This window comes from Primulina tabacum, chromosome 2, assembly GCF_025594145.1.
Source record: "Primulina tabacum isolate GXHZ01 chromosome 2, ASM2559414v2, whole genome shotgun sequence".
Taxonomy (NCBI): Eukaryota; Viridiplantae; Streptophyta; class Magnoliopsida; order Lamiales; family Gesneriaceae; genus Primulina; species Primulina tabacum.
Window position 1 is genome coordinate 899,212 of NC_134551.1, and position 16,644 is coordinate 915,855.

The 16,644-nt window shown below is 36.3% G+C and overlaps 3 protein-coding genes across 5 annotated transcripts; 2 read left to right on the forward strand and 1 right to left on the reverse strand.

Moving 5' to 3' along the window:
- Positions 1-1,400: 1,400 nt before the first annotated feature.
- LOC142522624 (autophagy-related protein 9-like) lies at positions 1,401-7,171 on the forward strand. Of its 3 annotated transcripts, none has more exons than XM_075626127.1 (10): positions 1,401-1,643; positions 2,995-3,637; positions 3,714-4,034; positions 4,226-4,448; positions 4,717-4,896; positions 4,989-5,195; positions 5,459-5,536; positions 5,621-5,691; positions 5,825-5,935; positions 6,124-7,171. In XM_075626127.1, exons 2-10 carry the CDS (start codon positions 3,063-3,065, stop codon positions 6,938-6,940), a joined length of 2,583 nt encoding a protein of 860 aa, XP_075482242.1. In that variant the 5' UTR covers positions 1,401-1,643; positions 2,995-3,062; the 3' UTR covers positions 6,941-7,171. The 3 variants fall into 3 exon arrangements, with proteins under 3 accessions (XP_075482242.1, XP_075482251.1, XP_075482258.1); XM_075626136.1 differs by lacking the exon at positions 1,401-1,643 and adding an exon at positions 1,711-1,923; XM_075626143.1 differs by lacking the exon at positions 1,401-1,643 and adding an exon at positions 1,997-2,220.
- An 855-nt stretch (positions 7,172-8,026) lies between these two features.
- LOC142522636 (protein KINESIN LIGHT CHAIN-RELATED 2) lies at positions 8,027-11,373 on the forward strand. Its single transcript, XM_075626157.1, has 2 exons — positions 8,027-9,834; positions 10,803-11,373. The coding sequence occupies exons 1-2, from the start codon at positions 8,114-8,116 to the stop codon at positions 11,029-11,031; spliced, it is 1,950 nt and encodes a 649-aa protein (XP_075482272.1). The 5' UTR covers positions 8,027-8,113; the 3' UTR covers positions 11,032-11,373.
- A 535-nt stretch (positions 11,374-11,908) lies between these two features.
- On the reverse strand, positions 11,909-13,094 carry LOC142522644 (RING-H2 finger protein ATL1-like). Its single transcript, XM_075626168.1, has one exon. The coding sequence runs from the start codon at positions 13,011-13,013 to the stop codon at positions 12,048-12,050; it is 966 nt and encodes a 321-aa protein (XP_075482283.1). The 5' UTR covers positions 13,014-13,094; the 3' UTR covers positions 11,909-12,047.
- Positions 13,095-16,644: the final 3,550 nt, after the last annotated feature.

Consider the following 16,644-nt stretch of genomic DNA (forward strand, 5'->3'; position numbering starts at 1 on the left):
GCTTGTTTTTTTTTTCTCGGGATTGGAAGACTAATGTTATTGCCTGTTGATTTTATAGTCCATATGTATTGTCAACTTTCTGAAAGTGAAATACTCGAGCTTAATAATTTTATGATGAAATGAGGTTCTTATAGTCTTTCCAAACTTCCTGCTGAGAACTTTGAGCATGGTAATCTGCTGAAATCACATCATGTGCAAATATTAATAAGGGTTTTAGAAAAGAAAATAACAAAGATTAAGACTATTGACTTTGCGCTTATGAGACTGCAATACCCGCAGTGAACTTGGTTGTTGAACGGCAGCCATCTAATTACCGAGTGCATCTTGGTGTTTGAAAGCTTATCTATGTCTTGGTTATTATACAGACTGCAATAGTCTGTATTTTTTCCTGTCTCTGTCATTATCTATGGTAAAGCTGTTTAATCTTTCCCCATCCTTGATTAAATGTCTCTCTCCTTCACTGAAAAGCTTAGGTAGTCAATGAAGCATTTGTATTAGTAAAACACTCAGCCTGCCTCTTAGTTCTGCTTCTGCCTTTACCCCCATTTGAATATTTTATATTCTTGATTTCTCCTAGGATATTCTTACACTTGGAATCAGGTGACGAGTAAAGCCACGTTAGTGTAGCAAGTTATGATGGAAAATGAAGTAGCATAGTAATTGAAATGAAGCCAGCTTACTACATGAAATGATTAATTTTTACAATGCTTGGTAGTTGGTACTAAGTCATATTGGCCACCACTCAGAAAGTTGTACTCTGGCCACTTGTACGGCATTTTCACTTTGTTCTATTTTATTTGCATTGAAGTTTGAACTGCAATTCAAGAAATCATCCCAGTAAGAGCAAATGGTGCTGACTTTCTTGGTTGTTAATAAATGTGCATTAATGTTAGATTTTGAACAGGTTTGGGATATCCGAACGCAGAATCTGAAACAAGATCTTCCAGGCCACGCAGATGAATTAAGGCCTTTTGTTCAAACAAAATCTCTCTTCCTGGCAGAGTTCGAACAATTTTTTTAGCTTGATTAATATTTCTACATGTTTTTGAGGGGATGCTGACAAAAATACTGATCATTATAACCTTTTAATCTTCAGGTTCTTGAGGGGTTGGAAAATTGGTCAAACTAATATTAAATAAATTATAATTCTAGTAACATTAATTCAATCGTTGTGTTATAGTTTCTTATTCAATGAAACAATTTTTTTATTTATAGATATAATATATTTAAAATTTAAATTTCGTGATTTTGATATATGTTTTTAAAAATTTTAGGATTTATTTGACTTTGATGATAAAATTGAAGAAGAAATATTTGAAAAATACCGTAAGTTTAAGATATATTAATTATTTTAACGAAAGTATGCAAACCCAAATTACTTGGAAACGTAGTAGATAGAATATAAGAACTCAATTACCTATAGGAAGCAAGAGAAGACTTTGCTCCACGCAATCAGAACCAATATTCTTCAATCGGTTTTCTTCTGTATTTGGACATTCTTGAGACCCAAAAAGATTTTTGTTTCTTTCGTAGAATAATTACGATTCTTTTTTACTGTTCCTGCGTTCTTTTTGTTGGCGAAAAATTATAGATATTTACTTACTCGAGCAGTGGTCTCTTGGCTTCGTAGGGCCGACGGCTGGGTAAGAATTTTTCTTTTATTTTTCGTGTTTTTCCACGAATTTATGCGATTTTTTTATCTGGGTTTTTAAGAATCTTGTTTGTTATCCGAGTTGTATTCGATCGTTGTGCTGTTATGTTTCTTTGATTGTTTTCCTATTTGTTTGTGTATTTTTCTTGTTTAGTGTGTGAACTTGATGGTTTTAGGTTTAAAGTTTTCGTAGGGGATTCAGATATGCTTAACGGATTGTTGTCTGTCCAGAATCAGATTAACGCACAAAAAGAAAAGGGGAGATGGTAATGGTAATTTGTCCGTGTTTCTCATGAATGACGATTATGCTGCTTAGGAGTTGGGACTAACTATGTGCTCCATTATTTTGTATCTGCGGCTTGTTGCATCGCTGGGTTTAATCTATTCTGTATAAATTTGAAAGCCGGACAAGTTTGAATTTATTGCAAGCTAATGATGTGTCCTGTAGGCTTTTAATGTTGACAGATCATGGTCTTGTTCCTCTCTTTTGAGTGATTGGTTTGGGCTTTTTGTTGTATCTTGTTATTTTGCTACAAATCGGGCAAGATAAGTTGCTGGCAATTTTATGGGTAACATGTCATTTTTGCCTTCAGTTCTTTTTTTTGTTTTATTTAAAACTATCAATTTTCTTAAATGATGTTTTGGCCAATTTTTCTTGCTTAGATTCTAGTGATAATTGAGAGAAAAGCAATTGTTGAATCTTTGGAGCCTATATGTGGCAGAATGGAGTTGCATGATGCAATGAAAAAGTTCGTTCCGGGAGCTACCGAAATCATAATTTACTGATGTTTAGGGATTCATAGTTAGACATTTTGGTTGTCTGATTCATCAAAATGCATTCATTACATTCTTATAAGGGAACAATGTTTTCTCTTAGACTTTTCTATTTCTCTGTTTGAAGTTGAGTCAGAATATGCTAATATATGGTTTTCTATTTCTCTTGGAATATCTATGTCATGTTTATTTATACTTTATGCAGTTTCACAATTACTGGAACAAGTTTCAAGTTTTCCCCCTGTTTTTGAACTCCTTTGAATTTTGAAGTATATCCTTAAATTTTAAAAGCATATCAGCTTCAGTTAAAGTCAAGTCTTTAATTAAGCAAAAGAGATTGACATTATTTTTCTTACATATCAAGTTTTATTTAGTGTAGCTGAATTCAATGTGTTAAATTAAGATGTGAACAAAAGTGTCATTGATCATCATTCAGTTAAGATCATTCCTTCTCTGCCCTGCATGCCTTTGTGGCACACTTTATATATGACTGGGTTTTCACTTCCTTGTTAAACTGTTTTTTCTATGTTCCAGATTTGTAGTTATTCGATTTTGTTTTGGTTTTTCAGCACGATGATCTGATTGAAGCATATGGAATGGACTGGCTGTCTTTGCATTCTGTCAGAGTGTGTGAGAGATGTTCAGTGGACTTAAAGGTGTTAATGTTCGTAGTTGTTTTATGTGGAAATGGCGTGGAGAGTCGTCTTTAACAAATGGGTTACTCGAAGATGTACCTCATGAAATTGAATTATCTGATTACCACAAAGCACCTAGCCCGGGAAGTGAAAGCCCTTCTGGGCTTCTAGATGGCGAGACTTTGAACATTGACCCAATTGATGATCTTGATCTGTTCTTTGAGAGGATTTATAGTTATTACTGTGACAAAGGACTTTGGTGCATCATCATCAAGTGGATATTTGAGCTTCTGAGCCTGGGTTTTACTATATGTTTCTCTGGATTTTTTTTGCTATATGTTGATTGGAATGGCTTACGAAATGCAAAATGTGGGATGGATGCGGTGGAATCTGGAATCAAGCCTTGTGATCTGTCTGTGGAAGCTTTGTATAAGCATCCATTAACTCCTTTTACTTTTTCTAAGGCTGTAATTCTTGGATATTTGGGTATATTTTCTGTCTACTGGATTTTCTGTTTTTTGAGGTTCTTTGCCCAGTTAAAGGAGACTCTTAAGATCCGTCGATTTTTTTATAACAGGTATGATTAAATTTGATATGGTGTTTAATGTGAGTGAGTCCATGGTTGGTTGAAAATAGTTGGTATCTTTATGCAGTCTACACGTGAAGGACAATGAGATACAGACTATGTCATGGGCATTAATTCTTGAAAAAGTTGTTCGAGTACAGAGCTTGCAGCAGCTATGTGTGGTCAAAGATCTTTCTATTCAAGATGTATTGATGAGATTGATGAGAAAGGAAAATTACTTGATCGGGATGCTTAACAAAGGAGTCCTTGCCTTCTCTGTATCTTGGTGGGTTCCAGGTGCTGGCCCAACTGCCAATTTTGGCCCAAATGCTGTTCGCCATCGTCTTGTGCTGCCAAAGACTCTCGAGTGGACCTTGAATTGGTGCATATTACAGAGCATGTTCGACCGGTAAGTCATGTACACTCCCATCACAGAAGTAATCTGTGAAGCTGCTGCATTTTTTATGCCAGAAAATTAATTTACTCTTTTGGTTTTTAATGTGTGCCATACCACTGAGATATCTACCATAATGTCCGTTGACATCACTATACTTCTCAAGTGAATTATGTATTTGTATGATGTGTGCTCTACTTTTCCAGAAACTTCTGTGTACGAAGGGATTTTGTTTCAGATCCTGGAACATTAAAGAAAAGGCTTATGATTGTTGGCTTTGTGCTGCTGCTTCTGTCTCCATTCCTCGTCATTTTCATGCTTGTGTATCTCTTCTTGAGGCATGCTGAACAGTTCTATAATCATCCAAGTACAGCATCATCACGAAGATGGTCAAATCTCTCTAAGTGGATGCTCAGAGAATTCAATGAGGTACCCCCATTTGCTTTTTCTTGACTTCGAGTTATTAAACAGCTTTTAGCTTAGGTTGGGTGTTGTTTTGTTTCGTTGATCTGGCATATGCTTAACAGTTGGGAGTCATAGTTTTGAGATTCTTGGAGAGTTTAATGTGGGACTTTTGTTTGGAATCGAAGAAGGAATTGTTACCTCAGTCAACATTCATCTTTCTATTTTATATTTGCCAACTGCTGCTTCGATGCTAAAGGGTAGCTACTTAGGGCATCCACAACTTGTTTTGCAGGTTGACCATTTGTTCAAGCACCGGATGAATAACACTATTGTTCATGCTTCTGATTATTTAAAGCAATTTCCATCTCCTATCTTGACTATTGTGGCAAAATTTATCTCGTTTGTTTCTGGTGGATTTGCTGCGGTGCTTATTATCATCGCATTCTTGGAAGAATCTCTGCTGGAAGGCCATGTAATACTCTGGTCTCTTACCCAACAATAATGTAATAGAAACGTATTTGTATCATTGAATTTACCGCATTTAATATGACTTGAATCTTGCAGGTATTTGGTCGCAACTTGCTCTGGTATGCTGCTGTTTTTGGAACTATAACAGCTATTAGCCGGGCTGCTATCGTAGATGAGCTTCTTGTCCTTGATCCACAGGGGTCAATGTCCATGGTTGTTCAACATACACATTATATGCCAAAAAGATGGCGTGGGAAAGAGAACACCGAGGCTGTAAGACTCGAGTTTGAAACTCTTTTTCAGGTACCCTGGTCCTATTTTACTATAAGCAACCTCAACACTTTTTAGCCCATGGATAAGTTGTGTTGGATAATAAAGTATGTTAAAGTGCTCGTTTCTTCCCCCTTATTCTGGAGAATTCGTTTGATCTGTCATCTGTCCAATAAGATGTCCTTTCGAGTCAGAGTATTAGGCTGTTTAAGTTCTGTTCCGTGTGCTGAAAATTCGGGTTGGCTGTTATGATTGTTGACCGTGTAAACTGATGTTGAGAAATTTTTTTGGTGCAGTACACAGGAATGATGTTATTAGAGGAGATGGCTTCAATCTTTCTCACACCATACCTACTTTTATTTGTCGTCCCAAAGGTTATTGTTTCACTATAATAGTTTCGGGCCATTCATTTAATTTAAAGCTGTGCCTTCTGAAATATTGGCTTTTCGTCGATGCAGAGAGTGGATGCTATCTTGCAATTCATTAAGGACTTCACTGTGGATGTTGAAGGTGTCGGTCATGTTTGTAGGTTTGTAAAATTGTAAAATCGCATTCGTATGTTCCATTACCCGTCGTCTTGATTTATGTCATATGGGAGATGAACGTCTTTTTCTGCCTTCCCTCCAAATGTATTTCTAAAATTTATAATTTTTCCCTGGCAGTTTTAGTCTCTTTGATTTCAAGAATCACGGAAACAGAAAATATGGGTCGCCCTTTGATTCACCTCGCGAGCAGAGGAGTTCTCAGGGAAAAATGGAAAAATCATTCTTGAGGTACGAGCATTTGCAGAACCTCCCCCGTAATAAACCACTGCTATCTATCAAGATTAAATTTTTTATGCTGGTTGCCAATAATTTCCTACGCTGATATATGCTAGCGTGAGATAGACTGTGACAGCATTAAAAATCTGTAGTTTGAGTTGTACTTTTTACTGTCGAACTGAGTTTCTCTTGACTTGTAGCTTTCAGATTGTTTATCCTTCATGGGAACCTGATGCTGAGGGAAAGCAATTCCTCGCGACACTTAAAATGTTTCGTGATCAAAAGCTGCAAGGTCAAGGAACGACAAATGCATACTTCTCATCTGATATGCAGCAACAATATCCAAACTTTCGAGGCTTTGGTTCCCCTAATAGTTTCTTCCCAAGAGAAACGCCATTGAACATCACGGGAGGTTGCAATCAGTTTGGTTCAATGTGGCTAATAGACGGAGAACAGAAGAATTTTCCATATATCCTAGACTGGTATTATACGTCCCAAAACCATGACAGAGACAATTACTCGAGGGGCAATACATCACGTCATGTTATTGAGGAGAGTCCTAAAGATTTCTGGATTCCTTCAAACGTGGCACAGAAAGAAGCTAAGTACGACGAAAATTGGGATAGCTTGTTCAAGGATCGAATACAAAGTCATCTAGATGCTTCTACGTCAGGTCCTCTCTTCCAAGAAAGTGTCTTGCAGCATCACGACTCAAGTAGTACCAAACACCCTGCAAAAAGTCAGTGGTGGGCCAGAACTCAATTCCAAGGTCTGGGTCCGCAAACAAGTTTTATGGAACCTCCAAATTTCTTCCATGAAGCTTCCCGTGATCCTTTTGACAAATTCTCAGACAGAAGCATGGAGGAACACGAACATGAACAAGAACTACCTCTGGACTTGAGAAATTCGAGGGGATTGTCACGAACTTTTTACATGGATGACTCAGATGTTGGAGAATTTAAGCTTCCATTCGATGATATATATGAAAATTCAGCTGATCCCACAGATCTTGTCTGATCATTTTCTTGCTTTTCAACCATTGAACATGTATGAGCTTCCATGTCTAGACCTTATACTCGATGAACGACGAAGATGCAGCTCGATATTCTTTATTGTATATAACATTGCAAGTAAATTTGATTCAGAACGAGCCTCTGGTGAATGAATGGGTGCAAGCCCCGTCAGCTGTCCAAAGTTGTAAAAATAAATATTTTCTTTATTTATTCTCAGGTGAAGCCATTTCTTGTCCCCGTGTTCGCTGTCAAAATGAAGGTTTGTGTTCCCAATCCATTGCATAATACTTGCCTGAATTTATTGCAGAGCGGCTTAAAACTTTATATGAAAGATTAGCAAATCTGTATGTTTTAAGTTTGAAATTATATTTTTTAAAGTTGAACACACATTTTGAATGGAACAAAACATATGAATGAGTTTGTTTTTTTTAAAAAAAAAAAATCTCGTCAGCATTATATTATAATTCCTTGATAACATATTCGATGTTTTCGATGTACAATAAATTTTTTTTTTTAAGAAAGAAAAATGTTTGGATATGAGTTACACTATGGTTTTATTTTTCAATTCGAGAATTACAATTTTTGGATGATTTCATGTACAGTACTGATAAAAGCATAATTAGGACAAAAAATTATCAATATGGTGATTTCAAATACTAATTTGAAATTAAAGAGGAATTTTAATTCATTAATTTTTTTTTCAAAATAGTCACTGTATCTTGGAGGGATGGTCCAGGAGATGAGAGAGCTAAGAACAAAGGACACGGTTCTCAATTTAATACAAGCTCTATGTAATTTTAAAAATGCTATATTAAATCTCCTAACTTCTAATAAATGAAAAAGGATAAAATATTTATTAAAAAATAGATAAAATAAAATCTTAAAAACAAAATAAAAAAACACCATTTGATTTATCACAAAAACTAATATAAGATCGATTAATGAGTTAATTATATGAGACGAATCTTCGATCCAACTCAATTCATGAAAATTATTATTTTTTATATAAAAATATTATTATTGATGATAATTACAGATCAAATTATCTCGTCAACACAATTTAAAACTACGGACATTGTTCGGTATTTGTAATCTTGATTCTTTGGCAGAGGGTTTTTAGCGGGTTTAACAACAGAATACTACAGAGCAGAGATTTCTGAGACTTGCCGTCAAATCCATGGCCATGAGAAGAGCTACATCCGAACTCTTCTCTCACCTTCGAAAATGCCACCGCACAACTCCATTCTCTCTTCTTTCGAGAGACTTTGCAAACACCACAAATTATCACTCTCTTACTCACCCATCAAAAGCCCATCTCAAATCTTGCACCAGGTTTCGATCTTTGCTGTCCCTCGACCTTTATTTGAATGAATGTCGGGTCATCCCATCTCAGAATTTCAGTACTTCCGTTGACACACGGTCTCAAAATGGGCCCCAGATGTCCTCAAGGCAGAGGAAAATCAAGGAAAAATCCGAGCTTGAGGAGGCCTTTGAGTCTGCGGAGTCTCTTGATGATATGCTTAAGGCTTTCAAAGATATGGAAGCGTGCTTTGATGAGACAGAACTGGGATTGGCCTGTTTGAAGTTAGGGCTTAAACTTGATCAAGAAGGTGAGGACTCGGAAAAGTCTTTTTCTTTTGCTCAAAGGGCTTTGAGAATTTTGGATGATGATGATAGCAACAACAGCAGCAGCAGTAGTAAGCTATCTTTACCTCTTGCGATGACTTTACAATTGTTAGGTTCTGCTTGTTTTAATTTGAAAAGGTTTAATGATAGTTTGAGTTATTTGAATAGGGCGAATAGGGCGTTGAGTAAGTTAGAGGGGGATAGTTCTTACGCTTCGGATCATATTATGCCTATTTTACATGCTGTTCAGTTTGAATTATTTAATGTGAAGACCGCTATGGGGAGGAGAGAGGAGGCTCTTATTCATCTTAGGAAGGCTTTGGAAATTAAAGAAAAAACTTTGGAGGAAGATAGCAGGGAACTTGGTAAGGCTAATAGGGATGTTGCAGAGGCTTATGTTGCTATTTTGAATTTCAAGGAGGCGTTACCATTCTGTTTGAAGGCTTTGGAGATTCATAAGAAACAGTTGGGGCAAAGTTCGGTGGAGGTTGCCCATGATAGGAGACTTCTGGGAGTTATTTACACTGGATTAGAGGAGCATGAGAAGGCGTTAGAACAGAATCAGTTGTCTCAGAGGGTCTTGAAGAAATGGGGTCGTAGTTCTGATTTGCTGCGAGCAGAGATTGATGCTGCAAATATGCAGATTGCCTTAGGGAGATATGAAGAGGCTATTAGTACCTTGAAGGGGGTTGTTCAACAGACTGAGAAAGAGAGCGAGGATCGAGCTATGATATTTATTTCCATGGCCAAAGCACTTTGTAATCAAGACAAGTTTGCCGATGCGAAGAGGTGCTTGGAAATTTCCTCTGGGATTCTTGACAAGAAAGAGAGAAGTTCTCCTCAAGTTGTTGCTGAGGCATTTATGGAAATCTCAATGCTGTATGAGTCCATGAATGAATTTGTGACTGCAATTTCATTGCTAAAGAGAGCTTTATTGATGCTGGAGAAGCTGCCACAAGAACAACATTCAGTAGGAAGTGTATCTGCAAGAATTGGTTGGCTGCTTCTGTTAACAGGGAAAGTGGAACAGGCAGTCCCATTCTTGGAAGATGCGGCAGAAAGATTAAAGGAGAGTTTTGGTTCCAAGCATTACGGAGTGGGCTATGTTTATAATAACTTGGGAGCGGCTTATTTGGAATTAGATAGACCCCAGTCAGCTGCTCAGGTTTTTGCATATGCAAAAGATATCATGGATGTTTCCCTTGGACCTCATCACACAGATTCAATAGAAGCATGCCATAACATTTCAAAAGCATATGCAGCCATGGGAAGGTAAAATTACCGGAGAACTGCTTCCTCAATTCTCTATTTTTTTTTCGCTTGATATTTCGTCTTAACTAAATATGGGCATGATTTTCCGTTTTGTGTTGAGGTCCTCGATTACGCTTCTTATGTGCTCTGAGTTACTCTCTTCAGAAAAACTTTAATAGACTAATTTTGAGATATTAGCATTATGCTAAATTAAACTTGTGTACATAAATTACGTCAAGTTCTTGGTATCAGAATCCATTTGACACTCTAGTCAATAGATTGCTTAGTCCTATGGTGCCGTTTCACCTTCATTTTTCTGGCAATAGGCTACAAGATCTTAATGGAATGAACAAATAATCACCTCAGATGTGAATATTAGAAAGGCGAATGAGAATTTTTCATTTCTCTGCATGTTTGCATGTGAGGCAATAGAGGTGGCCCACAATGGCATGGCATGTTGGCAACCTTAGGTCTCTTTTAGTTTATGAATTCTGTTCTATATGTGGTTAAACGTAGAACTTAAGATATAAATGTGAAAATCGCATTATATTTGAGAAAATAGATGGAAAAAATGTAATTACTCAATTGTATCCAGATATTGTTACATCTACTTATGATTTGATTTAATTTCACTTCAAATCTCCAATTCATTATGAAGTTTTTATGCATCATTACTAATTTTTTTAGTCCAATGGCTTGATCAAGTGGCAGTATTTAAAACTTAATTCAAAACGCCAGTAAATTACTTGCAAGATGATTTCGTCCTGTATTTTGGAATGAAATTGTTTTTGAGTTTGGGATATGTAGCCAATTTTCCGCATATTCCAATCATTGATATAGTGTTGCTCTATATGAGAGGACTGATATCTTAGATCCTGGGAATTCTATTTTTTTTTTTTTCCATTTAGATGTGCCTGTTGTATAATTTCACTCATTTGTGTTGGGAAAAAAATTGTGATCGCCTGAACCTCTTTTTTTCAATTTAGCAGCTATCCACTAGCGATTAACTTTCAGGAGAAGGTAGTTGAAGGCTGGGAGGGACATGGACCTAGTGCACGCGATGAATATGATGAAGCTGTACAAGTTCTCGAGGAATTAAAGAACAAAGCTAGTGGTTCAGTCTGTGAATCTCTTATGAAGGCATTACCTTTGCCTCGAAATAATGAAACTTCAACTGCAAATGATTTGGAATACAATAACCCAGCTGTGGAAAGGTGATACAATGCACTGTACCGCGGAATTCTGTTTTACAATAAATAATACTTATATGGAGTTTGGAGAAGTTGCCTTTTTAAGTTTTTATCTCAAAACAATCAGATAAGTATTCGGCTATTCTTGAAGCTACCTGAGGTTTAGTATATGCTGCTGATAAGTATTTAGTGTTTGAATTTGATTGGTGTCTTGTTCTCATGAAGCTATGTACATTCAATGTTGGAAACTCTCTCTCTGGATTAAATGTTTTATAAACATGTCTTGCTGTTCTTTACTTTACATTCAAAGTTCAACCAATATTGTGAATAAATAAAAAATGACCAAACAAGTAAAAATATTATTTTTGCCTGGAGAGTGGAGTTAATGTCACATGGATCATGTTCTCACTTCACTGGTCAAAAGGGTTATAGAAGTCTGGTTGTCAGTATCAAACAATTTTTAAGAAGCATGTGTGTGCATGTAAAAGGTCAGCTTGAATGGCTTGGGGGGAAGGGGGAGCCCCATTTGATGCTACATTTGCTGCTCATTTCAAGTTTTTTGCTATGTTTGATGATGCATTCTTATTAATTGTTTGAAACTGCTTCACGTTTTTCAGGAAAATGACAATTACTTGGTTAATATAGCACCAATGTAGCTGCAAAAGTGAAATGGTTCTATATTTTTTTAGTATTGTATAACTATTATATAAGCCAAATAGTGTTTGGAGCATGTGGGATTTCGATTAAAATAATATTTTGAAGAGAGTCTTGCAAGCTTAGGATCTGATCTTTTCCCCAAGATCGCAGTATCTTGAACTTCAATTTTTTTTCCATTCGACTCAATTTGCAATAACGCTGGCTCCTTGATCACGCCTGGTGGTCTAGAATAAAGAAATCACCCAAACTTGGAACAAAATATTTTTCATTCATGAAAAAAATTAGTGTAACAATTCCTTTCGCCTATGCCTGCATTTTTATTTCATTTGCTATACGAAGGGGTGGATGCAAAATTTTAGTTGAGGGAGGAAACTTTCCTTTTGCGTGCTAAAACTCGATTGGAAGAACTGCATTTCTTGATCCTCTTCCATGTCGAATCGAAAAGAACGATCTTTGGCTTCTGCTGCTGCTTTCTTCGTTGCTTCTGACCTGACTAAGATCCCCGTTTTGCCTTTTAATTTCTTGTTGAACTGACAAGTAAACATGGCGATCCACCACGGAATCCATAGAGAAAGATCTTCTGATGGGCTCAACTGAAAAGTGATAATTTTCATCTCCCATGATCGAAACATGCTGAAATTGTCTTGGTTTTGATTTCCCAACATTCTGCACAAGCTTTCTTGATGAATGGCTTCTAGGTTGTGCCAAGAAACTTCTCAAATTGATTCTTTCCTGCTGTCTATTAGCTAAACCACCATTCCCATCTTCCCCACTTTGTTCAATCACTGCAAAATCTTCTTCACTTCCAACCATTGGCTGTGGATCCTGAGGTGATGAATTAGGCGCCAATATTTTATCAAGCCGGAAGCGGTTACGGCCTGAAATGGCCGATCTGCATAAAGGGCAGTTAGAACAGTTCTGAAGCCATAAATCAATGCAATCCAAATGGAATGCATGATTACACTTGGGAAGAACTCTCAATAATTCACGTTCTTGGAAATCTGTCAGACACACCACACATCTCCAAAGAGCACTGCTCTGTCCAAACTCACTCTTGCTATACTGGAAAGTTGGAATTTCCCGAATTAGCGATTCGTCGAGCCCTTGATTCTGCCACAAAGGCGAATGAGATGCCGACGGATTCACACTCGGTGGTGTTCGCCTGAAGGAAAAACGTCGTAAAGGGTCGACTTGTTGCCATATGAAGTAACGTTTGGTCACGAAAATGTAGTAGCTGATCAGTAGGAAAGCTGTGGCTGCTATGGCTAATATTAAGATGGCAATTATTGGGAAGCCATTGTTGGAAAGGCGTTGAGGAGATTGAGTTTCAGGTGTGTTTTGTGATCTCTCCATTGAAGAGAATTAAGTTCGAAGAATGAAATGAAATGGGCAATTTACATATGCTGAGTTGGGAATTACAAATGATTCAATGAAAGGAGGTGCTTTAATGTATTTGAGAAATTGGGAAAAATATTTACATTTATTTATTTATTTATTTAGATCTAACATAAACAGTATTTAAATTGCTTATTATCGTACTATGAGCTGACTTTCTGAGAAATATATGATGTAATATAATATAATATAATATAATATAGTTGACTAACTTAAATTATTTAACGAGGGAAACGGGGGGAGATTTTATAATCTTGAATCCAGCTCCTGAAAGACATTGTTTTTCAAGATTTATATAAAATATTTTTTTCTTGATTCTATAAAATATTTAGTTTTGTTATTTTTTTATTATTGTGCCAAACGTATGTGTGGGGACCCGGACGTTAATTAAAGTTTTTAATCGTTCTTAGAATTAATCAATCAATTATAATAAAAAGGGTCTAAAATTTTTTTTAAAATACAAAGCGAAAACGTTATGTAAATCAATCTGAATTACATATTTAATATAAATATACAAGTCCTGTATTGTCTACAATAATTCAACTAGGTTCAACTACATATCAGTGCTAACTCCTAATTTACTTCTGAGCCTGGATCTCCACGCTATCTAGTCCAGCTTCGTTCTCTTTTTGACACTGATCTTGTCCCACCTGTTGTCATGCACACATACAAACAAGACAACAGCCGGATAACTCCGGTGAGAATTACATTCCCAGTATAAACCATGTATACATGCAATCATATGAACAATATAAAAGCATATAACAGGCATTCATAACATGTATCAACATCAGAACATGAATCAAATATTCGTAGCATGTATCATAATTCGAAACATGAATCAATATCAACAATAAATTATATTCTAAACATATATCATCATCAGGTACATAATTCAATATCAAGCAATGAATCACTCTCCGTGATTCTCAGACTCAGACTCGACTCAGTCCTAATCTAGGGATCCCGATCGGAATAAGAACATACACCCACCTACACTCCCGATCGGGGTGGTGGTATGTTCTTATTCACGGACTTTGGCTCTTTCCATATCGAACACCAGTAATAGAAGAAACTTCAATTCTATCCACTCCGATATAGCCAAACGTCCGGTGTCTTGACCTAACCGTCACAGACTTTGGCATTTTCACCAATATCCTATCATGTGACAATGTGCAATGTGTCAGTGACGATTCCATCACTATCCGGCACTACTGTCACAAGATTACTCATTCACAATTAGGCGTATCCGCTTAATGACTCAATACATAAATCAATAAATCAAAGGTATCCTCCTCATACAATTGCAAATATCGATGCAATAAAGTAAAGTATGTGATTTTGGGAAACTCAAGTCAATCGGACTCGAGTTGTGCAATCCCACATCAACATAAATTTATACATTTGTCTTCGCGGTCTGACGAAGTCGAAGTCTCGAAGTCAAATCTGTCCATATCAATCTGAAATACAATATCGCATAGGCACAATCTCAATATGCAACTCAATTCAAAATCTATTCTGATCAATACTCAAATCAAACATAATCTGATCAATATCGAATCAAGATACAATCTAATCCATATCGACGATATCACGATATAATCGAAATCACTACTGAATCTGATCAATATCAATTTACTGATGTTTCGACGGTATAACAATGCAAGTCTCGATAAGCCCATCAGTCTCAACATCACAGATATAATACCAGAATTCATAATCAATATCGGTACAACTTATAATCATTAACAATACCAGATCATAATCTCAATTCTGTACCATCTCAGTCATATCATTTCCGAAAATTATAACAATTACATAAACAGTCTGTTCTTCGATCTGACTTCAATTATATACTGAGCAGTATATCTAGAACACATAATATCAGTCAAATCACAATTCCCCCAATATCATAATTTCAAACGATATCAGAATTCAATAACACTTACGTCCTGTTGTAGCTGTCTTCGATAGGAACACAGTACTGTACTCGGATTACGATTCGGACGGACGGACGGATTTTGCACGATCAAAATTTGCAGTACAAATAAGCTAAACTTTCCCCTGAAGCTCTCGTCTCTCTCCCTAATCCATCTGAAGGAACATAGGCTGGTATATATATATATACACGTTGCATGATTAAGGGGCAAGTGGCGATTTTTCAATTTGCATGCCTCGCGCATATGCGCGACCAGTATCGGCGCATATGCGCGAGACACTGTCTCGGCGCATATGCGCGAGACACTGTCTCGGCGCCCAAGCTTCCTCAACAGCTCGCGCATATGCGCGCACCAACACCGCGCATATGCGCGAGACCTACTGTCTCCGCATTCAACACTCGCGCATATGCGCGACTTCACCCTGCGCATGTGCGCCCAACTCTCTGCCTACCTCGCGCATGTGCGCGCAATGTTCTGTTCCAGCTCCTTGGCTACTGGACACCTCGCGCATATGCACGCCCTCACACCGCGCATATGCGTGGGGTCTTCTGCCAAATCCGCGCATGGCTCGCGCATCACGTCGCGCATGTGCGCGAATGGCACACCCTCGCACATAATTTTGCGTCTTTCCCGGTCTAATTCATTCCGTCTATATTTACCTTAATTAATCTATAAATCATTTTAGATTAATCTCAGATTACAGTAAATAAAATATCGGGTCTTACAGTATGTGTCTACTTGATAATTACTTATGTATTTAATATTTGTTAAATATTTTGGTTATTATAATTCTATAATTGTCACTTTCAAAAACAAACAAAATATTTAATTTTCTCCAAATATCCAAACTTTGTTTTCTTCCTCTCGCAAAATGGACTATATTTCGAATTTTTTTAAAAATATATATTAATTTTTTCGAAAAAAAATAAAAGTAAAATATTTCTGTAAAAAAATAACAAAAGCATAACAATGTGAATAATGAAATTTATTTTTTTTGAAAAAAAATAATTAGTACACATCACCATCATTAATTAATATATGTCACGTCAATATGATATAAATGTTACCAGCCGTTTACGACATCTGCCCATTTATTAGCTAAATTCAATTTTCTTGATTTATTTTATTAATAAAACTAATTTTTTCGATTTCATTTATTAGAATTTTGAAATAGTAAGCAAAAAAAAAAAATCTGCAAATATTCAGTATTTACCGCTGGAGTAATTAAGATTGTCAATAAAAGTCAATGCCAATTTTTTTTTTTAAATGTGTGATGGAGACGATTTACGAGACTATTTACAAATTCAAATTGGTGTTCAGTAAATATTGCGTCAATTTTGTCAACGAAATGTGGTAAATTAAATCAAATAAAAATATTGTACTGCAATAAATGCCTTTAAATTAAATATATGTTTTGGATACGTAGAAATATCATTGATTTTTATACATGCAATACGTGTGCATGTCTTTGTTCAACGGATCTCACTCAACTAGAAAAAATATATTGTTTTAGTTCGGCCGATGACGATGTACGAAATAACGGATGCGTTAGTTATTAGTAACAATAAAATATAAGTGCGTTAAAAACATGACTGATATATTTTTTTTTTTAATTTCGCGGGACTCCATTTTCAACCAAAACACAAGCA